Raw genomic sequence first — 24,049 nt, 5'->3', positions numbered from 1 at the left:
TTGGGTTTTCTGAACTATTCTAAGCCGTTTATACAAATGGTTGATTGTAAGGGAGGATATATGACTTCGGTTCTGGTACAAGTACATGGGGATAAACAGAGGCCGATAGCTTTCTACTCCTCCAGATTAGATCTTGTTGCAAGGGCATTGCCGCATTTTGTTCAAGCTGTAGTGGCAGCCGCCATGGCAGTACAGGCCCAGCATCATTAGTTTTGCTTCACCCATTACAATTGCGGGTTCCACATTCAGTAGCTACTATACTTTTGCAAGATAAGATAACCTTTTTATCTCCTAGTCGACATTTGTCATGTATGACAGTGCTGCTGACACAGGCTCATATGACCATAGAAAGATGTACTACTCTTAATCCGGCGACACTTTTGCCGACTCCAGAAGAAGGTACCCCACACGTTTGTTTAGAGAGCATTCATGACAAAGTGCTTCCCCGACCAGATTTAACGGATATTCCATTGATAGATTCTGATCTCGTTTTGTTTGTAGATGGATCAGCAAAGAAGGACACTGTAGGAAAAACACTAGTAGGGTATGCTGTCACCACAGAAACTGAAGTTTTGGAGGCAAAAAGAATGCCAAACATTTATTCTGCACAAGCATCTGAGTTGGTGGCTTTGACTCGAGCTTGTAACTTAGGGGAGGGTAAAAAAGTGACAATTTACACAGACAGTCAATAAGCTTTCTCCACTGTACATGTTTTCGCTCAACAATGGAAGAATAGGGGAATGGTTACTGCGACAGGCAAACGAATAAATCACAGAGATTTAATTTTACAGTTGTTAGATGCAGTGCAACTACCACTTCAGATAGCGATATGTAAATGTTCCGCACATACCAACAGAAAAGATCCTGTCTCCAGGGGAAATGCACTTGCTGATATGGCTGCAAAAAAGGCAGCTCAAGAAAATGATTTGCTTTTACATGACAATGATTTAGAGCCCGGACACCTCTTAGACTTAGAGACACTAAAAGTAATGCAAACATTGACAACACAGAAGGAAAAATGTCGTTGGGTAAAATATGGTATCACTCAACAGAGTGGGTTGTATAGGGCATCAGATGGCAAAATGGTATTACCCTCAAACCTTTTTAGGTATGCGGCATTGGTTAGCCATGGACCTGCCCATGTAGGAGTACAGACGATGATTCAAATAGTGTCTAAGGTGTTTTGGTGTAAAGGTTTTTCAACTTATGCAAAGCAATTCTGTTTATCTTGTTTATTATGTGCAAAGTATCATGCTCAGGGGGGAGTTAAAAAGTCTCAGCAGGCATTCCCCACCTCTCCATATCCATTCCACACACTCTGTACGGACTTTATTGAACTGACACCCTCAGAGGGAAAACGGTTCTGTTTAGTGATTATTGATGCTTTTTCTAAATGGGTAGAAGCTTTTCCAGTAAAACACCCGAATGCACAAACAGTAGCAAAGCTTTTGACTACAGAAATAATTCCCCGATTTGGTTTACCAAGATGCATTTACAGTGATAATGGGTCTCATTTTGTTAACCAGATTGTTCAGAAGTTGGGTCAAGTGTTTCAAATTGATCTTAAGTATCATTGTGCTTACCATCCCCAATCAGCTGGACTGGTGGAAAGACACAACGGTGTCTTGAAGAGTAAGCTCCGCAAACTGATGGCAGAAACACATAGATCATGGACTGCGTGCCTTCCTTTGGCACTCCTGTATATGCGAATCTCACCTTCCTACAAAGGACTTACACCATTTGAACTTTTGTTTGGGAGACCATATTACGTCCAGCAGTGGCAAGGATTGTTGCCAGCGGAACGTGAGGGGGGTGAGGATCTAGCGGATTATATGAAGAAGCTGCTAAATGTCAAATCTCTTGTAACCAATGAGTCCTTTGCAGATTCCAGAAATGAAACCTTGTTAAGCATGGCACCCGGGGAATGGGTGTGGATCCGAATTGTGAAGAGAAAGAATTGGTCATCCCCCAGGTGGGAAGGCCCATAACCAAGTACTTATCTTGACACCTACGGCTGTAAAGATCGCTGAGAGGACTTCGTGGATTCTTATCACCCACTGTAAAAAACTCAAGGCTTTTCCTTCTACCATTGATATTGGTCAAACTCCACCGGACCTCTGAGCGCAATGTCTGGCTACAAAGGGGGATTAGCCCAATAGGGGTTAGTTCGTCTCAAACCCAGTGAAGAAACTAATGGCGCGAGGTAGTCCTTAGGGAGGATGGCCATGTTCAACTGGTACTTGAACTGTCACATGATGATGATTTTGATGGCGAAAGTAAATATGTCCATACGAGAAGGAACAGTTGCAAGAGAAAAAGGAATTGTGGTGCTGCAAGCGCAAACAGGTGTTACTACTATGTTTAAGGTGAAACTTTGTGAAGGAATTTTGGACTGTTCTAAATGGAACAGTAATAATTTCTTGACTCGTGCAAAATACTTGTGCAATAGAAACTGTATGTCCTCGTCAAATGTTTGGTGGTCAACAGACGTGAATGGATGGGAAACAAGTGGTGCAGTGATACCAGAGAAAGATAAAAGCAGGCAACAACGAATAAAAATTGCGCATTTCCAAGGTACCAAAGTAGTTACTATAACCATTGTGTCACCACAAGAAAGTGATTCAGGAGTTTATGGAATCGGAGTGTCTCTTCCAACTAGAACTGATCCTTTGGGAACCCTCCAACTTAAAGTACAAAGCCTTAAGAATGCGACAAGTAAAGCAGATTTTGCCTTCAGAGAAGAAGAACAATTGTTACTCGAGACGGGATTCATACACCATAATAAATGGATATCTTGGGTTAGATATAGTACCCGAGAAGCACATCGTGAAAACTGTATTTCTTGTGCTGAAGGTAAACAGCAACTAGCAACAGTCCCATTGATGCAAGATGAAGGTAACCTAACATGCCTGTTGAAATTACTCAACAAAACTGAAGATAAATGCAAAAATGAAACTCAGCATTTTCCAGTCATAAGCAAAGTTGAGAAACCGCCTGCAACGATTTCCTATCCAGGTTCGTATATGTGCATTTCCAGAGATGGCACAGGGAAAAATTATGGCAATATGGGACAGAACTATTGCAATGTTACTGTGAATGGCAATGAGAATCCATTTCTGGAGAACCAAACTCATAGTTTAACAGACGTATGGTGGTTATGTGGAGACAACAAACTTAGATCAAGGCTTACGATTCCCTGGAAGGGAACTTGTAAAGTTAATTCTGCCATTCTACATTTTCCCAGTTCCAGCAAGCAGTTTCATAAGAGAACCTGAAATAAAGCTGAAGTGGTTGAGTAGGAGAAAGAGAGAGGCACCAAAGCAATCCTTCGATAATGGTGTCTACATCGAAAGCATTGGCATACCAAGAGGCGTACCTGATGAATACAAAGCAATAAACCAAATAGCAGCTGGTTTTACATCCATCTTTGTCTGGATTCAACCTAATAAGAATGTGGACTGGATCAACTACATTTACTATAACCAGCAGCGTTTTGTGAACTATACCAAAGATGCATTGAAAGGAATTGCAGAACAACTGGAGGCCACTTCGCAGTTGGCATGGCAGAATCGAATTGCACTGGATATGCTCCTGGCAAAAGAAGGAGGAGTTTGCAGGATGTTTGGGACTTTCTGTTGTACATATATTCCAAACAACACTGCGCCTGATGGAAGTATCACTCGAGCTTTGAAAGGTTTGGAGATGTTATCTGAAGAATTGAAGAGAACTCTGGGGTAAGTAATCCCTTTACAGACTTTCTACAAGCATGGTTTGGAAAATGGAGTCATCTCATCAGCAGTTTCCTGGTGTCCATTGGAGTCGCTGTGGCTATCGTGGTGGTATGTGGTTGCTGTTGTATACCCTGTATCAGAGGTCTTCTACAAAGACTGGTTGATACTGCTGTTACGAAGACGATGTACCAGCAATTGCAACAGACTGGTGAAAGTGAATACATTGAAATGTGACTTTTTGCAAATGTTTTTGAAGTTTAAAAGTTTGTCTTGCCAGTGAAGTAATGTATGCAAAGAAAAACTTAGTTTTTACCATATATTGCTGAAATAAAAAGACAAATAAAAGTGTTTTCAGGGGGGAAATGTTAAAAGAAAAAGTTTTTAAACATACTGTTATTTGTCTTTTTCCTCTTCTTGCAAAGTGAACTTGTTATTTATTGGGATATGCCCATCAAAGATGGGCCTCATCTGTGAACAAAATGCAGCATTGCTTATAAACCTGAATAATATCTGTTTTCTGCTTTTCAGAATAAAGAGATTTGGTTATAGCTCAGTGAAGCCTGGGATAAGGACGTATGGCCGAGTAAGAGTTAATTTACTGAAGCAGGCTGTGTGTCCTGGAAAATTTGAGCTACCACTGTTGAACTGAACATTCTGTACTTCTTGAACATTCTGTACTAACTGTTGGTTTGAGGTGATTTGTGATAAACATGTTTATCCTATATGTTTTTCATAGTCAACGGTCAGAAATGCAACAAAAAGTTGTTTTGCTTGCAGTATAAAAGTTGATGTCAGTAAACAAGTTGACCAGAGGAGATCATCTTGGCCAACATGCTGTGTAATCTGGTTAGCTGCTAATAAAGAAGTTTTTCATCACCTGAGGCAGATGTGACTCTCTTGAATTTTTCTTCTGACAATGCAGGAGGTCCATCAGAGTGGGGTCTGACAATGCCCTGTATGCCAGGCATACAACTCCTCTCAACAGCCTGTAGGAGACAGAATACAAGGGACAGGGCCTTTAGGCGGTCTTCAGGGGACATTTTACTTACGTCCTGTATTCTTTTAGTGAGGATCCTCTATGAATGCTCTATTTGTTGGAAATGCCTGGTTAGGTACATACCAAAGGGCCACTGTACTCAGTGATAGGTCTCATGAATGCTGAATATTGTGGAAGAATGACTTCCTTAGACCTAGATGCCACACCCTAACGACTGGGTCAACTAACGGGTGCATTGCCAATATGATAGTTACTAGGGGTCAATGACTTCCCAAAGGATACCATTATGCATTTCTTGGCATTCAGTTTTAGTCCATGGCTCTGACATCAGTTGTTTGTCTGGGTCAGCCCTTCCCGGAGAACGCTGTGCGACAGCTCCTAATTTGCAATCATCTGCAGATTTAGTCAGCCAGAGACCAATGACATTGGCCTTGACTTTAGAAAAGTAAATGCCAAAAAGAAGTGGTCCAAGGACTGATCCCTGAGGGACTCCAATTGTGACTGGCCTCTTTGTAGAGGTGGACTCCCCAATTTTAACTTCTTTGGTCATGTCAGCAAGTTGGCTATCCACCAGGTGACATACGGGTTTGTACCTAACCTCTTCAGTTTGTCAACAATGACTGAGTGAGTAATTGTGTCAAATGCATTGGCCAGGTCACGGTAGGCAGTGTGAACTATTCTGCCCTCATTCATTGCTTTGGTGATGTTCTAAAAGTCCACTAGGTTGAGTAGGCATGACCTGCCTTTGATGAAACCAAACTGGGTTGGGTCCAGTGTCTGGAGGATTACTATATCATTAATGATCATTTCTATAATTCCTTCCATGGATTTGCAAATAAGAGTAGTGAGAGTTATGGGTCTGGAGTTTCCATGGTCTGTGGCTGGCCCACTTTTGTGCAGAGGGATGACTGTTGCTGTTCTCCATCCATGAGGCATGGAGCTTGTTTTGAGGCTACAGCTAAACAGCAATTCTAGATGGCCTGATAGGTCATGTTTCATTATGTTTGGAAAGGCATCCAAGGATATTGTCTGGGCCCACTGATGCAGTGTTCTTGGCCTTAAAGACAGCATTAAGGACCTGTTCCCTAGTGATAGCAGTGGGAGTTATATTTCATGATATTTCTTGAGGGAAGGTTGAGGGAGAGAGAGGGGCAAAGTTTGAGCTGAATTTGTTGACCAGTAGGTTTGCTATATCTTCTGGCTCAGTATAAGTGGCTCCATTTACAATGAGCTCTGCGCACAACTGTGTAGTGCCTTTGAGGCTGCGGACATAGTTAAAGAATGCCTTGTGGCTGTCCTTGGCCTGGAAGGCCAAATTTACTTCAAATTTTGGCATTGGTAGACTTTATTTGTCCTCAGAGTTGTTTGTTTAGTTTGACAAGAGTGCTTTTATCCTGCTGGGTGCTGCACCTCCTAAATGTTGCCATGATTTTCTTCTTTCTGTTATACAGTCTTTTGATTCTGTGATTCCACAAGGGTGGCTTTTTTTTTTTTTTTTTTTTTTTGAGTTAGTTCTGTACTTCTTCCTGGTAGGTACAGCTACCTCTATGCAGTTATTAACGTGTTTGTATAAGGTTTCTATGAACAGTTCTGCATAGGCAGCAGTTTTCTCAGGGTTTTGGGGGTTTCAAATTTTGCCAGGTTGTCACTTAGTAACAGGAAGTTAGCATTAGAGTAGTTCCTAAATACTCCAGGGTTAGCTGGGGGTCCAGCTTTTATTTTTACTTCAAATGAGACCATTTTGTGATTTGACCTTACCAGAGAAGGCATTATACTAGGGGGTATGCAGCACTCTCCCATATTAGTGAGGACGAGATCCATTTTGGTTGCACTCCTGGTTGGTGTATTGACAATCTGGTTCAGGGAGTGTATGTTTACAAAATCTAGGAATCTCTGTGCCTAAACATTTGGAGTCATACAGGATTCCCAGTTAATAGTGAGGTAATTAAAGTTGCCCATGAATATGGTAAAGGGTTGGATGGTAAGTGTTTCCAGAAAGTTTAAATACATGGTATGGGTTTCCTGGATCACAGAAGGGGACCTACAGCTTGCAAGAAAGTGGTATTGGATTTTGCCTATGGTAATTTGAACATGGAGTAGCTCAAGTACATTGTCCTGCTTGACCAGCCTTGAGGTGTATTTATTTTTGATATAAATCGAGACACCTCAATCTTTAGTCCCTGTCTTTATAGTAGCTGGCCTAAATGTATGGAAGGCATTATAACCTTGCATAGCAAGAAACAGAAATAGTTTACTCTTACAAATAGTTAGGTACTTGGTTTGGCCCAACAAGTGCCTTTAGCAAGCACATCCACATAACCAAATCAAAAGTTAATAAGCTCTTCTTCTGGGCTAGGAAAATGTCCCACTTTCCAGCCACACACAGGCAGAGCAGCCACTGGAAAAGGTGTACCACTTCCACAACTAGAACACAGGCTCCCACTACTTGTATCGGTCTCAGAAAAGAATCTCATAGTGCTTCAAACTGTATCAAACACCATTTGCAAGTTCATAAGCCTTTCAAACAACAAATAACACCACTAAACCACATTATAAAAAGCCAAATTTCTGCCAATCCTAAAAAGTACTTCAATCTTACCAGTGAGCTTCATATTCAAACTTCCACACCTGGCCACTTTCCCATACTTTGCAAACAAACTTGCTGAAAGTCCTCCTCCACCTTCTAGCCTAAGGTCTCTCTCAAGAGTCTAATCAAACTCTCCAGATACCAAACTCACCTGACTAGTGCCAACCACAGTTTCTCCACATTTAGCCCAAAAATATGGGGAGCCATCCCTAAACAAATAACATCCATGCTCACCATAAAGGAAAAAATAAAAGGGAATTAAGAGGCCACATCTATAAACAAGCACAAAGCAAGTGTGACTCAAAAGGGGCAATTACGTAAACACTCCTCTTTCACTCTAGAACTACTAATCTACTGCATATATCCTGATGCTAAACCCACCACTATTACCTATTCTCTCTCTCATACTTTTCCTCCTCCACCTCCCTAATTCTCTTCTCCCTTCTCTCTTACTTCCAGTGCCTCCACTCTCTACCCATCCAAACATCAATTCTATAATCTCTCACTTCTACTTAATAATTATTTCATATTTATCTATACTACACTTTGAGTACACAACACTGTACATTCAGATTTGACAGTACTACCACTATGCTGTGCTTCCTGCTTTTACCATACACTACCTGTTCCGTTTAATGATTGGCTTGCAATTATCCTTTGTTTGTATTTTACTTTATACAGTTTGAAATTATCCTGTATGTATTTATCAGTGTCAGAGCTACTTTACTGCCTTACTCACACATTCTTTCAGAGTAAAACTATAATTATATTGGATTTATATCATTTTTTCCAAGTTAAGCCTAAAATGATAGGACTGGATCAGTGCTGTACCGCAGTTAACAAATACATAGAAAAGTCAAGCCAGTGTGCTGTTGGTATAGAAACATGCAAAAACTACAAATCTGAATACATAAAAAACTGCAAAATAGGTATTTTGTGTGGATTAACATTTAATTATGTACAAAAGACTTGTTAGAACCTCACAGTTAGCAAAAAAAGAGTAAGCCAGTAAAATAGAAACACTGTTTCTGAAAAGAGTCTAAGAAGCCAGTGATTCTCAGCAATGTCCCTACAATTAAAAGAGATGTTGTAGAACAGTACCTCCCCAGGTGCGCAGTAGCAAGTCCTGCCTAACTTCTGCCCACCACCCAACACCCTGTGACATGTTCAAATAACGAATTAATATTCATGTTGATGGCTTCACTGGCCACATGAATATTCATCGGGTATTCGGCACGTTAGTTGGAAGGGGCACTACCAATTACCTAATGCTAAAGAAACAGCACTATAACTCCAAGTAAATTTTTTTACACTTTTGCAGGGGAGCAAGTACCCCTGCACCCCCCACACCCCCTACAAATTAAATATACCAAATCCGAGATCCCACTACATTAAGGAAAAGGGTAAATTTCCTATTCAGTGCTGTACGGTGATCTCCATTCAAAACTTTTGGAGTCCTGACCATATAAATTTTGAAGTTTTGATACTTTGTTCATGTAATAGGGATCCCTTACAACTTAAATTGAGCAGCTGCAGCGTTTAATTCATTAAACACTCACAAATCCATGTGGGTGATTGACAGACATGTAAATCAACAACCAATGTATGCATGACATCACTGCCAAATCTGCAAGCGGCATCACAGCCATTTGGCATGTCAATCACACAAGGCATACCCACATCTGCTCAGACCGACTGGGGAGGTACTGTTCTACAACAATGTCCAATTAAAGACAGGAATGCCTGACTGACCGTGCTTGGTCTCATCTACATTACAAGAACATAACTTGCAATGTGGAATTCAGATAGACTGAAAAAGAAAATCACATTAGTATGGCAATTTCATAACATCAGCTTTGGGTATAATGAAAATTACAGAATAATACCAATCACTAAGAGTGGCTCAGAAAAGTTAGTACTGCATATAAAATCAAAATAAGACAAAAATATATATCTTTCAGTTTCTGTGTAAGACCATATTCTAACTTTCATCTACATTAGGACAATACATTTGCAACAAAGTTTATCCATGGTTTTGCCAGACTACACTGTTTTTGCCCCCCAGGACCATGTTGCTCTGTCTTTTGTTGACACAGTATGAATTATCACCTCAACATTGTATATATGCCTTGTTACCTGTATACTGTACAGCAAGTACATCATTATCAATGTAAATCTAGAGCAGCCAGGGTTGAGATATGAAGCTCCCTTATTTCTCAATACATTAATTGCACTATGTATTGGTCAGTCATTGTCTTTGTCTTTCTCAGCCTTTGATGGCAACTATAACTATCAAGCAAATTCCGTTCTTCAGAGTGACTGTGCTTCAAGATTCCTCAATGTCTAATCAGTGTATCTTTCATGCATAAGGGAAAAATGCTTTACACAAACCATCCCTATCGCAGACAGACAAGCTACTTATAACTTTCAGCTCCTACAGTGTGTCAATACAATTCCTAGTAGTCAACCACCACCTTATCTTCACATCTTCCTGGTCCCAAACTTCTGAGGTTCTAAAATTTGTCAGCCTGTTACGTATGTGATATACACCCCCTCCCTCATAAAAACATTACAGAAAATCAACCCCCAGTTCAATCACAAGCAAAAACAGAGCATGGAAAAGCTACCAATTTAGACATTTAGGGTATCCCTCCTCTACCAGCACAAGTCAGCTCTTTCAGGGTTGAAACCAGATCTGATTGTGCCAGTTCACTTCTTCTCCCATATCTTCCTATGCTTCTTCAAACAATGCCACACAATGAACTTTTCTGACTCAACCACATCAATGTCTGCTCCTTCTTCTGAGTCAAAATATAACGCTGGTTTGTTTCACACCTGCCTGTCTTCCAACTGTATTCTACTTTTTTTGTTGTTTGGAAAAATGATTTTCTTTTTGGCTCCCTTTTCCCCTAGCAACATCATAATCTTTCCAAAGTTTAATGTTTCACTTCTTTAATAACTTACCCTCAATAGGTTGCAATGCATCATGGACAATACATATTTCCCTGTTTAGTTTTAGGAGATTTAAATATAGTGTACCAAACTGATCCTTCAATCCAACTGGTAATCTATAATCTTAAACTTGTCCCTCATAAGGGTCATCATTATTCTGGGGCTAAATGCAGGACTGAATTTTCAATCATACTGTGACACAAAGAGATAAAGCCCTGACTACAACTCAGACAATCCAAGATCAAAAAGTGGATTTAGTACTGGAATAACTAGGCAGGGAAGGGTAGGAGTGAGTGAATTAATCCAGCTTGCACATCTTTAGTAGAAAGTGATGGTATGCTCGGCTGGCCTACTGCTCCCATGCAAGAGGTACCCTGCATGAAAGCAATGGCTGCAGAACCAGGGGATGTAGGCTAGGTGATATCAAGCAAGTGACGTAGCTCTTAGGTTGTATCGTGTGGGAGCAAGGTTGGTACTCTCCCAATGTGACATGAATGCCCACATCAATCTGCAAGGGGCAGGGTAAGGCCATCTTCAAGGTGAAGGAACTCCAATCCACAGTGAAGTGTGATGGTCAACAGGCAGCAGGGAGGAACATGTTTAGCTTTCAATTTTTTGATATGGAAAATCACTACCATGAACAGTTAGGGATAAGCACCTCAACTGTAGATGTTCTTCCCCTGAGGCACTCTGGGGCAATATGGTAAGCAATTTTTTTATTATTATTTTCTACTGTGATTCCAAAGAGTAATCCTGCACAATCTGTAGTAAATAAACTTTCCAGTTTTACAACTTTCTTGATAGCCACTTGTACGTCCTTTCTACTCCACCCACCATGACTACTAAGTCTTGCTTCCTGTGTCTCTTCCCACTCCCAACAATGGATGAAGCTTGACAGTAACAGGTAAGTGCTATAAAACTCAGCTGTGTTCTTGCAGGGACACTGTTGAATGCATCTACATTCATCCACCTTGTTGGCTGGTAGCAAAATGCAATGTCTGCTTTGCTACACCCAGTGTGGATGCACTGTTCTACACACCCATGAGGCTCAATTGTGGTGCATGCTTTCTTACAAGGGCTCATACTTCCAAACTTCTATGTTAAGGGGTGTCCTCCTTTGGCTTTCCCCAGACAAATACATTAATGCTTAGCTACAGTACTTGCAAGTTATGTGGTACACTTCTAAAAAATAGCTGAAGAAAAGACATCAGAGGTGGCTTAACCAGCCATCGTGGCAGCAATGTTGTTTTCTGAGTATCATGATAAAACCCCAAATGTTAAATGATGTCAAAAGTGAAGAACTATATTAGTTTTGAGAAGTGTTTAAAAGCAAAGAAGTACAGCTTCCAATCAGAACAAAGTCCAGCTGCAACGATCAGGAATTCTTAAGGTCAAATGCAATTCAGTGAAAAACAGGAAGCTCTGGATTCAGAAAGTCTCAGACTGTTAGATCTGTTCCTTGATGCATGCAGAGAGCCAAGAAGCCTGTACCACTTTCTGTATGATGCTGGGGAAAACACCTTGAATGTATGTAGCAACAATTTTACCTTTCAAGAAAAGGAAAAAAATAAAACAGCAGTAAGAATGAAGTTGGAAAAAATAAAACAGCAATAAGACTAAAGTTAGAAATTATTGTGGGCCTAAAAAGAATGTGCAGTTTATTCACCATTTCTTCATTAAAACTGCATAAGTTCCTGTACAGTATAGATGCTTATTTTACTGAGTTGAGGAATCAAGCCAACAACTGTGAAATTGATGAGTTACACAAATCATTAATAACAGACAGAACATTCCTTACTGAGAGCTGGAGATGAATGCACAGCAAGTAAAATTACAAGTATGTAAATAAAGTAAGTAACCTAGGGAATGAAAATGTATAAATAAAATGACAGTCAAATAAAACTGCAAAATTAGAAATAAAATGAGAATACATTGTAACAGCAATGGTGACAAGAAAGGGGTACAGGACGTTTTGACCCCGCCGATTCACCCCCAACCGATTCGACCCCAGAAAACTGCAACCGCGGAAACTATCGTACTGTACACATTGCAAAAGAACTTGCTCAAGAAGGAAAGCACAGGAAATTGATTTGCTTCTGAGAGTGCGCTGCTTTACTTATACAATCACGAACAACTTACATTAATCGTCATTTCCAAAAAAAAAATAACCTGAAGTATTCAAAAATCAGTGGCAAGACATAGACAAGTGAGTTATTCTTGAAACTCCACATTGTAAAAATGTTTTAGTACCAGACAAAAAAAGGAAAAGTGAAATTGTACAGAATGGCTATCAAACATGTACTGTACAAGTTTACATTAGAACGTACATAATGCCAAAAAACAACTGTAACTGACAAAAACAAACACATCAAACAAGCTAAAGACAGAACATTCACTGTACTTAAGGAATACTACCAGATCAAGTAGCTCAAGGAATCCTGTATAAAAACATTAAGGCAGAAACCTTAATATTAAAAGATGCCATATCTGAGGAAAGAATTTGCCATATGAATAAAAACAATATATAGTCATAACTTATCCCCGAACACTCCATATAAAGAGAATGTTATACATCAGTGCAGGTCTAAAGTTTAAACATCATAAATCTTTGAGTAAGCTGAAAAAACAATGTACCTGTAAACAGCAAATTAGCCAGCAGAAAAATTTTGTCCATCAATTAAAAAGAAAATCACCAAAGAAAGCTGAAAAAGACTTATTAAAAAAATGATCGGAACAAGAATGACAGATGTAATAAGGAAGTTAACACAGATGAGACAAGAAGGCTAGCTAGTGCTGCGAACTTCCAGGTAGTAAATCAACCGAAACACAAAGAAAAAAACATACATAAAAAGTGTTACTATTGAAACAAAGCTGAAAAAGGCTTATTAAAAAAGTAACCGGAACAAGAATGACAGATGTAATATGGAAGTTAACACAGATAAGATAAGAAGGCTAGCTAGTGCTGCGAACTTCGGGGTAGTAAATTAACGGAAATACAAAGAAAAAAACATACAAAAAAAAGTGTTAATATTGAATAATGGTAAAGTATATAGCAGAATATGTTTGGGGTTGAATAGTCTGGGGTCGAACTATCCACTAAAAATTCACATATAAATTAATACATGAAATTACATTGAAATGCATTGGGGTCCAACTGTCCAGGGGCGAACTGTCCGGGGTGACAAGAAAGACAGTCACAAAGCAATTAGGAAGAAGCATTAGTCAACTGAAATTCAAGCCTTGCATTTGATCTGTACCTATAAGCACGGAAGTAAAAGTACTCCGCATTTAATAAGTTTTGTGGAAATTCTAGTAAAAAGAATAATTTTTGTGAAGATGTGTAAATGAAAGATATGTTCAAAAGAAGCGCCATGTGGTTGAACAAAGCATGAACATTAGTTACTTAGTATTACAGAAGTGAAAAGAACTGCTATAGTAATATCTGAAATGCATCTAAAGCAGTGACACATAAAGACAATTTTAAATTTAAACTAGACACAGGTGCAGAGTACGAAACTTTGTTTGAAAATACTTTTAAAGCACTGGGTCTATTGGGTACAGAAAAAAGCATGCTGTGCACACAATTAACACATCCAGTGCATGAAGTAAAGCTATTTGGTCAAAAGCTATTGACATGAATGCAAGTATACAACATTTTGAATCTCAGCATTTAAAGAAGTTAATTTACCTGATATTTTGGGGCAGTCTGACTTGTGGGAAAGTAGGAATGTTAAAGCAAATTAAAAGTACTTAAGAAAAGACAGAATGTGTTCCTGTGTACATTCAGAAACAGACACAAAATTACGTCCTGAACTATAGAGAGTTTTAGCAATGTCAGTCTTCATGACTATGATGAATCATTATAGACTATGGAAGTTTGCCAAGAGAACATTGTACACAAATAAATCCTGATACTAATCTCTTGCTATATGTAAGTCTGCACATTGTGTATATTGATATCTGCCTGTATTCTTTGTCTACATTTTTCTAAACATGTCTGCCTGAGTTTATCACTCAGTGATGTATGTACTGTCTCTTTTTTGGTATGTGGAGCTTTTCCCCCCGGGCCTCTGCTGAAAATGGACATATATCCACAGTCAGACTATCCCGGTCAACAAATGTAATTAATGTAAAATAAAAAATAAAATAAAATAAAATAAATAAAGTACCAGTAATTCTCACAAGAGCAACCAAGAATGAAATGAAATTAATGGAAAGCTTACGGGTCATTAAGAAGCAACTGTTGCCTACAGAACTTGGTTACTGCTGTAAAGCACAATAGTTGTCTCTGAATTTATCCATAATGTCCAAATAAAATGATTAAAAGACAGCATTACTTGAACTGGTCACAACTATGACGTATACTATTTTTTCAGTATTAGATGCAAACCAGGGATTCATGCAGACAAAATTTGATGAAAAAAACTGGTCACAAACTTTGAACATTTAACGTCATTAGAAAGTAGAAATTCCTTACACTTCTGTTTACTACTTCATCAGAACCAAAATTATTCCAAAGAACAGCTGCAAAAGCTAACTTGAAAACATGGAAGTACTGTGAGCATAATCACTGGCTTATTACAGAGGGGTGAAACACAAGAAGAATATGACAAAATGTATGATATTATTAGTAAATGGCTAAAGACCTAACATATTAATTTTAAATTAAATCAAATGTAAAATAACAGTGACTGTCTGAGCTATATGTCATATTCTAACATCAGACAGAGGCAAGCCTAGTACAGAAAGAGTCAGAGTAACTGTAAAAATGTAAAAAGCAGAAGGCAGGCAAGTACGACACAGACTTTAAGGAATGATGCAGTATCTTGAAAAGTTTGTGTTAGAAAGTCTGATATAACTATGCCTCTGAAAAAGTTGATAAGAGCAAGATGTAGACTGGGAATGGAGATTTGAAAAGTAAAAAAAAGTTTTGAAATGTTCAAGAACCTACCTAATCTAGCTACTACAGAACTCCAGCATTAAAATACCACAATGCAAATAATACTGCTGTGCATCAAGCAGATGCCAGTCAGAATGGCATAAAAGCTGTGATCCTACAAGGGACCAGACCAGTGCCTACGAGTGAAAAGCATTTACAGATGCACAAAAGAGATTTGCTCTGCCTCTGACAGAAACGGAAGCGTTAAAAAGTGTATAGATGTGACAACTTCCATGAAAATGTATATGGTAAAGACATTTGGTTAAAAAGAGACCATAAATATTGCAAACCATATTCAGAACTTTGTGCACGAACCACTGAGATTATAGACAGTGTTACCTGATCTACAGAAGTTGTGATCTTAAAATTCAGTACAGTTCTGATTAGGAACTACTTATGGAGGACATTTATCACATAAATGAAAGAATACTAAAACAAACAAGATATTCTTAATGTAATACTTTGGTTACCAATGACAGAAAAGAAAGTAAAAGCATTCCAAAGAAGAACTGACACTGCTTGTAATGCAGTTTCTGAAAAAAAGCTTACAGTAAGAGTCTGGCCTGAGCAAATATCAGCAAGGTAACAGATTCAATTTTATTTTCTTTCAGACAAGAAATAAGCTATGTCCAGGACCTAATGTTCAAATGTGACAATACAGCATTTCTCATCATCAAATGACAATATATTAATCACACCTGGGAATACTAAAATAAAAATAGAAAATACTGGTCAAGAATGTTAACTCAAACAAACAGAGCAAGTAACAGAGAGTCATGTCATTTTTAATTCAAAACATACAAGCAGACAAATTTTTAGAGATATAACCTACAGCTCAGCTGACAATGAATATCATGTTTGCTCATGGAGTTATGTAGGAGTGGACTTGTTTCAGTTTAAGGAAATGAATCATCTTATATGTAAAGGTTATTTTCCAACTACACTGAAATAATCAAATGTGCTGACACAAATGTAATTGCCATTACTACATTAACCGATGTTGTTGTACTGGGTGGTGGTCTGTAAAATAAATCAGAATCCGAGAAAAGCTCCCTTGTTAGCCTCAGCAAAAAATGGAAATCCATCATCAAATCCTCTAAAGGTAGCTATGAAAACAAAATTGCTGCAGATTCTAAAGACAGCCACAAGGCATTCTATAACTATGTCAAAATTCTACATGGCAATACTCAGATCTGCTCTGAGTTACAGCACAATGGCAGTACATATACAGAACCAACTGATACTGCCAACATATTGGCAGACAGGTTCAGTGCGAACTTTACCCTCCTTTCACCCCCTAAAGGGCCTATCACAATACCTGAGGAATGCCAAGTCCCTATTATCACAGCTGCACAGGTAAAAAACGCAATGTCCAAAGACAAGCATACAGCTTCCATGGAACCTGATAATATCCCTGGCTGTGTTCTACATGAATTACAAAGTGAATTGGCACCACACCTGAGTACCCTGTTCAATCACAGCCTCATTTCAGGCTTTGTTCCTACCGAATGGTGCACTGCTACGGTCATCCCACTCCACAAAGGGGGAGCGACTACAGACCCTGGGAACTACTGCCCCATTAGTCTGATGAGTCTGGTATGCAAGGCTATGGAGTGCATCATCATGGACCTTATAAATAAGGACATAGGGAATCTCCAAACTCTGGACCCCACGCAGTTTGGGTTCATGAATGGGAGATCATGCCTGCTCAACCTGATAGACTTTTTCGAATCTGTTACCAGAGCTGTGGATGAGGGCAAGGTAGTTCACACAGCCTACCTAGATCTTGCCAAGGCCTTCGACACCATCCCTCACTCAGGAATCATAGATAGACTCACTAAAAAAAGGCATAAACCCCTATGTCATAAGATGGGTTGCCAACTGGTTCACTGATAGAACCCACACTGTGAAAGTAGTGGACTCCAAATCTGACTACTGATCAGTTACAAGTGGTGTCCCACAGGGATCAGTCCTAGGTCCTCTCCTATTTGGCATCTACTTCTCTGAAGTTCAAGTCAACACAAAGGGACACTGGCTGACCAAGTTCACAGATGATTGCAAACTGGGAGCTATTACTGATTCTCCAACTGATGTAGACATTTTACAAAAAGGCCTCACTGACACCAATGACTGGTGCCAGAACCATGCCCTGAAGCTCAGTTCCAAAAAGTGCACTGCCATTCCCTTTGGGAAAAATTTTGTGCCTATGAACTACCACATAGGCGGTAGTCCACTAAACACTGAAGGTGTGATAAGAGGCCTGGGAACATAGGTTGACAGCAACCTCTCCTTCGATAACCACATTGCCACTGTAGTCAGAAAGTCCTTCTATATGGCACATCTCATTACAAAAGGTTTCTCATCCAGGAAGAAAGAGGTCAGAACCCCCCTCTACTCATCCCTCATTAGACCTATTATAGAATGCAACGCCCCATTTGGTATGTTCCTCACTAGACACCTACAACAATTGGAAAGGCCACAAAAATACCTCACTAAGAGGATCTTAGGCCTTAGACACATGCCCTATATGGACAGACTAAAAAAAACTCCAGCTATACTCTGTCTCTTATCGCCTACTTAGAGGCGATCTCTGCTTGACCTACAAAAGCCATGCCTGACCCAGAGCTGCTAGATATGCTACATCTAAAGAAATCCCAATCCCTCCATGCCACATGCTCCAGGGACCTAAACCTCATTACCACAATAAACAGAACATGCTGGAGGGACAAGTTCCTAACCAATAGACTTCCCATAATCTGGAACAAACTTCCCATTCATGTCACGCAGAGCAATTCACTGGCCTTCTAAGAGAAATCTTGACAAGTGGATGGGCAATAGGAGGTTCACCCTGGGGATCACTTCAGTGGCCTTGCTTGACAGGAGCACTGGAACGAACTTTGGGTGGCATGATGCCATGGAATCTTCTTGGGCTAGGATTATAGACTCCAGGGTTGTTAACCTACTACACACCTATGAACCTATGAGTGGGAATTAAAGTATACAATATCCGTCTCACACTAACTACAGTTGAATAACCAAGTTCAGAAAACTATCCAAACAATGAAGAATCTCATGAGGATCAATTGAAGCAGTAGCCATAAGGACCATTAGCTCACAACTTTGGAAAATAGAAATATTGCGCTGTAGGTTTAACTCTCTCAGCAGTATAAATGTTAATGATCAGAAGGTTGAAATGCAATTTATGTACTTCAACTATATTATTAATGACTGATAAAGTAAAGGAAATGCTGAAATGAAAACTAAAATCTCATAAAAAAGGAATAAGGTGCAAATCAAGTAAAAATAAAAAATAAAAGTTTGCAACCTGAAGCTGAAATAATTGCTGAAGCAGTCGAATGAAAATCCTATGTTATTCATGAGAAAAACAGAAAGCTTTAAAGAAGGAACTGTAGACAAATATGCAAAGGGTCACAACGGTTGCTATTACAGGAAAATAGATATCATGACAGCTGTGATATTCAAGAGCTATAAAGAAAGGCTCTTTTGGTGTCTCAAAGAAGAGTCTTAAAAGTGGCAAGAACTGTCCTGAAAAGAAAGTCTTATTATACCATGACCGCCGAAAAACGTGCACGCTGATTGGCCAGCGTGCCCGTTGTAAATCGAGTTATACTAATGGAAAAAGGTCCGGTCGCCCGGACTTTTTTCCATTAGTATAACACGCTAAAACACTGTCTCGCTATGTTAAATGGGTTTAACATAGCGAGACAGCTTTAAAATAAGCAACGGAGATCTCTGTTGCTTATTTTAAAGCTGTCTCGCTATGTTAAACCCATTTAACATAGCAGACAGTGTTTAAAAGCAACGGAGAAAGCAAGATCTCCGTTGCTTTTTAGTTAGCTATGTTAAATGAGTTTAACATAACGAGACAGTCTTAAAATAAGCAACGGACATCTCCGTTGCTTATTTTAAAACTGTCTCGCTATGTTAAACTCATTTAACATAGCGAAACACTAAAAAAAAAGCAACGGAGACCTTGCTTTCTCCGTTGCTTTTGCCCACAGCTCTGATGTACTGCTCAGGCGCGCAGTACATCAGAACTGCCGCGGATGCCAGACATCTGCGGAAGGGCAGTAAACAGGCATTATACTATGCCATTATTTAAGCTTCTTTTCTTAAATAATGGGACCAAACCACGCCAACCGTGAGTAAATTTAGCATTACCCACACCCAGGTGTGGGTTATTGCTATATTACATACCTCACATATTGAGAAACACTGAAGAAACCAACCAGTTGTATAGAAAGTTTTCACACCTAGTCATGACTGTAAGGGCTCAATATTTCATTTACTGAGGTCAACAAGAAAGTACTCTCTGATATAAAAGCCCAAGGTTTACTTAATGCAATGTTAAGGACAATTTAAGTGATCAATGTAAGCAATGTATGCGGACCTCCCAAAATGTATATGAAACAGTTGTATTTTTTAATTATAAAAAAAGAAATGAAGTATACTGGGCACATATAATAACACTAATATTGTATACAAGGCAAAATATATTTGTTAACCCCATAACCTCACAGGACACACAGGATAACCCAGGAGCAACATCTGGTTAAGTGACATGTTCAGAGCCAGACAGTAGGCAAACAGAGGCTATAGGAATTAAACCCTGTACTTCTACAGGGATTATGTTGAGAAGAGCATAAGCTTAAACCTCTACATCAAATTGCCATCATGTGATTTACCTCTTTCTAGGAACAGATAAAGTAAAGACCTCTTGGGGGCTAGAGGCACATTCACAGGGCCTGTGTTTACTGAAAATCCTATCAAGCATACCAGTGTTAACAAACACTACAATGGTGGGATGAAATCAAACTCCCAGGATAGGTAGACTAGTTTTGGTCACTCACTACCATGCATTCTCTACTTGTTCCCACAACTTCTGAACTACTATTCAAACCTGGGTTGTCTGAAGCTCGGTCAGGCAATCCTTGATATAAAAAATGGCTTTGAAAGTTAGTCTTCTGTCATGTACATGCAGAGTCAACATGAAACATACATGTGCAGTTGGCTTATTTTGTTTCTCCGCCAGATGGAGTCTTCGTAAAGTTGGTTCCAAATGGCTGGGAAACCGTAGCTTTTTTTTTAATTCCTTGTTTTTGAAAGAAATTTCTGGGGGTCATTTCTTGCACTGTTTCTGGGATCCTAATTAACGTCAAGTTGCTAATCCACAATGCAGTCTCTTCCAGTTCTGAATCTTTATGCTGAGAAGCTTGACTAAACTCAACTACAAAAAAAATGGAACCTCAAATGGAAGACAAAACAAAAATGCAACCAGAAACAACACTTTAAAAGTATACTTTTGCAGGGGACAAGATCCTGCTGCACTTTACAGGTGGGGTGGGGGGTTGTGGCATCCACACCACTACTACTTAATAAATCTAACTCCAAGGATGCACAACAACACGTGCAGGCCTTTTCCCTCCTCTGTCACCTTTCCTAACATTCAACAAATCTAATCCATTTAATTTCCAAGTTTACTTTTGTTTCCTAGAAACATTCTTCAAACTTTCAGCAATTCTTTACATTCTTTGCAGCTTCAAATACTGAGTGAATCATCTTCTTTTAACTACTTTTAATCTTTTTATAAGAAAGTGCAACCAGAACCTTTATCCTAAAGCTGTCACCTTGATCAACGTTAAGCCATAACCATCCTAAAACATGATTCAGCTGTTCATTAACTTCAAATACAAAAAGAAGTTCATAATGAAATTATGAAGAAAAAAACTCAATCCTATTTTAGGTACATAGTTCCAGAAAATGTATTTATTTATTTATCAATTACTTTGTTAACAGGTACAAAATAGTGATCCAGATTGACTGTTTTCAGGCTCAGCCAAGTACATATAACACATAAAGTAATGGCAACAAACAATACATTCCATACACACAAAAGTAATGTCTACAAAAATACATTCCAAGGCAAAATGCAGTATGATTAGATGCATTTACTTCCATTTCCCACATAATCTGTCTATGAAAAAACTAATGACATATAAAATCAATTTCTGCATTAAATAAAAACTTTCTAACAAGATCTATGTTGCTCACCGACAGTTCACTCAACTAACACAACATTCAATTAAAGTTTATATTAGAACCATAATCTCATATACAGCTATGGCATGAGTGTGGCCAACAACTGTACATTTTCATCTGGAGTGATGGGTCTTGGTGATGGTCTTGGATCCGGAAAATGAATTGTCTCCCTACATCAGAAGAACAAGCTGAACTGAGTGGATTAATGGCAATGGAGAACATGGCTGGTGGTCTAGATAAAATAGCATATACCTTTAGATTTTTATGGACTCCCTCCCAATAACTGGGATATTATTGCAGTTTCACTGACATAAATAATCCAACTCATACCACTCCCTTTCTCAACTCTTATTCCAGCTCTCTAAACTCCTCTTATTATCAGCCTGCCTATCTCTAATTCTGTCTGTCTTTCTTGTTTATTTATCCTAAGCTCCAATTTCTAATTCTTCTCTTTCCCATGCCTTTTCTCCTACCTTCACTGTTTAAGTATCAAACTATTAAGCATCTCCTCCTATTCCTGTCAATTCTTCTTGGAAGTCTGCTTCAACAATACTCCTTACAACATTCCAAAATAAGTGTTTTGATGAACTGTTCGGTAAAACAGAAGACAGCCCTTGTAATATAGGTCCTTCCTGAACCATACATTTATGTCTGTTCACTTCAGCACCCAAGTACCCAGTTAATAATTTAAACTTTAAAATGTACATCACTAAGAGCTGAAAAATAAAATATTATTGAAAAAACAATGAAACAAATAAATTGTTAATTCAGACCCAGTGCTGTGAAATATGAAGTTAAAAATTTTTCCTTTACTGCATACTGAATTAAATGACTCAGAACACTGCATACAAAGTAAGGCACACTAAAACACAATGTTGAAAAAGTTCTTCACAACAACTAGTCTAGCACCTGTTACTGCCAACAAATACTCGTACCTGTGTTCAATTATGGTTACCCTGGTTGCTGGAATTCCCAGTTCACTGCAGCTATCTACCAGTTCCTTCTTGCGCACATCTCCCAGATGGTAGTAATTACCTGAAAACAGTGGACATTTTTATACTAATTAATACATTGATTGAAATTTTACCAAACCTGTTTTGAGAGATAAATGATTTAAAAAAAGAATTTTCAAAAACTGTGTAAACATAATAGGATTCTTGATTTCAAATGGTCCACAAATTACAATGACGATGATAATAACAATAGTATATATTTGTTAACCAGCTTGACCCCACAGACACATAATCCCTTTTCAGGGGTTACCTGGCAACAATGTCTGGTTAAGTGACTTGCTCAAGGTCACACAGCTGGCAAATGAGCATGAAACCTTGCGCCACAGGAACTGCAAGTCACAGCCTCAGCCTCTGTGGCAACTGCCAGACAAAATACCCTAAATACTTCAGAGACGGATCATATAAAATCTCATACTCATAACAAAACTCCCCTAAAAATTCTCAGAACCATACATTAAGCAACATGAACTTGTAAAGCTTATGCTCCTACATAAATGAGATGTTCTGAACTCATCATTCGAGCTGCTTTGGAGAGCCATGACAATCAAGCAGAGCTGGGGAAAGGGGACTCTATTACACAGAACTGAAATTTAAACCTATCAAACTGCTGAACCCAAAAGCTGGCAATTTAAAAATAATTTTTTGTTGTCCATACAAATCAAACTGGGATTTTAGACAACCCCCATTTAGTGCAAAAAGATGCAAACATAAAAGCAGTGGAGCTGAATGGAACAAGTAGTTTCTCATAAATGATATGGTGGGTGCATTCATCTGTAATATTCATGGTCAGCCCAGTAGCTGGGCTTCCATGAAAGATCCAATTACTAAGCTAAAGGAATACAATTGTGTTACTGATGGTCAAAAAAGTAGAGGAAGTTGAAAACCTTAGCATTTTTCTTGACTTTAAAAAGGGGGAAGTCAAGATGACCAGCTCTGACTGATACCCTATATAAAATGTGGAGGTAATAATTAAAAAGAAATTAACCGAGACATGAGTCCAGTAATGCAGTACTGCAACATCAAAACAAAAAAATCAGTTACTGATAAAATCTAAAATATTTAATAGGTTTAGTCTGGCGTGACTTCCACCAAGTATATTTTCATCACTCACAAAGCAGTGCCACACCAGAGGTCAGAGAGGCTTGAGCTGGAGGGGACATTCTCCCAAGGCTAAGAAAAACTGTGGTCAGAAAACAAAGATGTATATAAAAGTTAATACAGATTCACTGGCAGAAATGTGAAAAGTCCAGAGGGTGGCAGCAAGTTGTAATTCTGAAGCCCATTCTAGTATGCTATATCCTCACAGATCACTTTCCAATACTACATTCTGGAATAAGGAAAGCACAGCTTAGTAGAAAATCTATGCACCATCCTGCAGATGAAACAGCCTCATTGTGCATGCCAGTAAAGTCAGTGCCTTTACGTTTAGATAAACAATTATTTCCTATCATTAGAACATGGTATTAAATATAATAAAGAGAGAGTTTGTGGAACTGGATGTACAGATATCATTTCTTTAGACTTATGGTACACATTTTATGATGAAAAGCATGTTTCCTAATCTTACAATATAAGATATACCATTTATCAAACAAAGCACCCCACAAAAAATATTCCATTTATTCATTTTTTTGCTGTATTTTATTTTGTCAGGATTACTTTTCTAATTCCTTTGAATGGGATATTGTAGCTCCATGGTCTGTCTTTTGAACGTGTGTGTGTAACATACATACACATATACGTATATATGTAAGTGTGTGTGTATGTGTG

The 24,049-nt window shown here is 38.7% G+C and overlaps 1 protein-coding gene across 1 annotated transcript in view; it reads right to left on the bottom strand.

The window, feature by feature from the left end:
• Window positions 1-24,049, bottom strand: part of PIGL (phosphatidylinositol glycan anchor biosynthesis class L) — an 879,462-nt gene that overhangs the window by 829,433 nt on the left and 25,980 nt on the right. The window contains exon 2 of the mRNA XM_044054521.1: window positions 22,202-22,301. Coding sequence (XP_043910456.1) covers window positions 22,202-22,301 — 100 coding nt within the window. The remainder of the gene's footprint in view (window positions 1-22,201; window positions 22,302-24,049) is intronic.

This window comes from Protopterus annectens, chromosome 13.part0 (assembly GCF_019279795.1).
Source record: "Protopterus annectens isolate FY-2018-M chromosome 13.part0, PAN1.0, whole genome shotgun sequence".
NCBI classification, from domain to species: domain Eukaryota; kingdom Metazoa; phylum Chordata; order Ceratodontiformes; family Protopteridae; genus Protopterus; species Protopterus annectens.
Note: the sequence above shows the minus strand (reverse complement) of the source record. Positions and strands in the feature narration are given on the sequence as shown.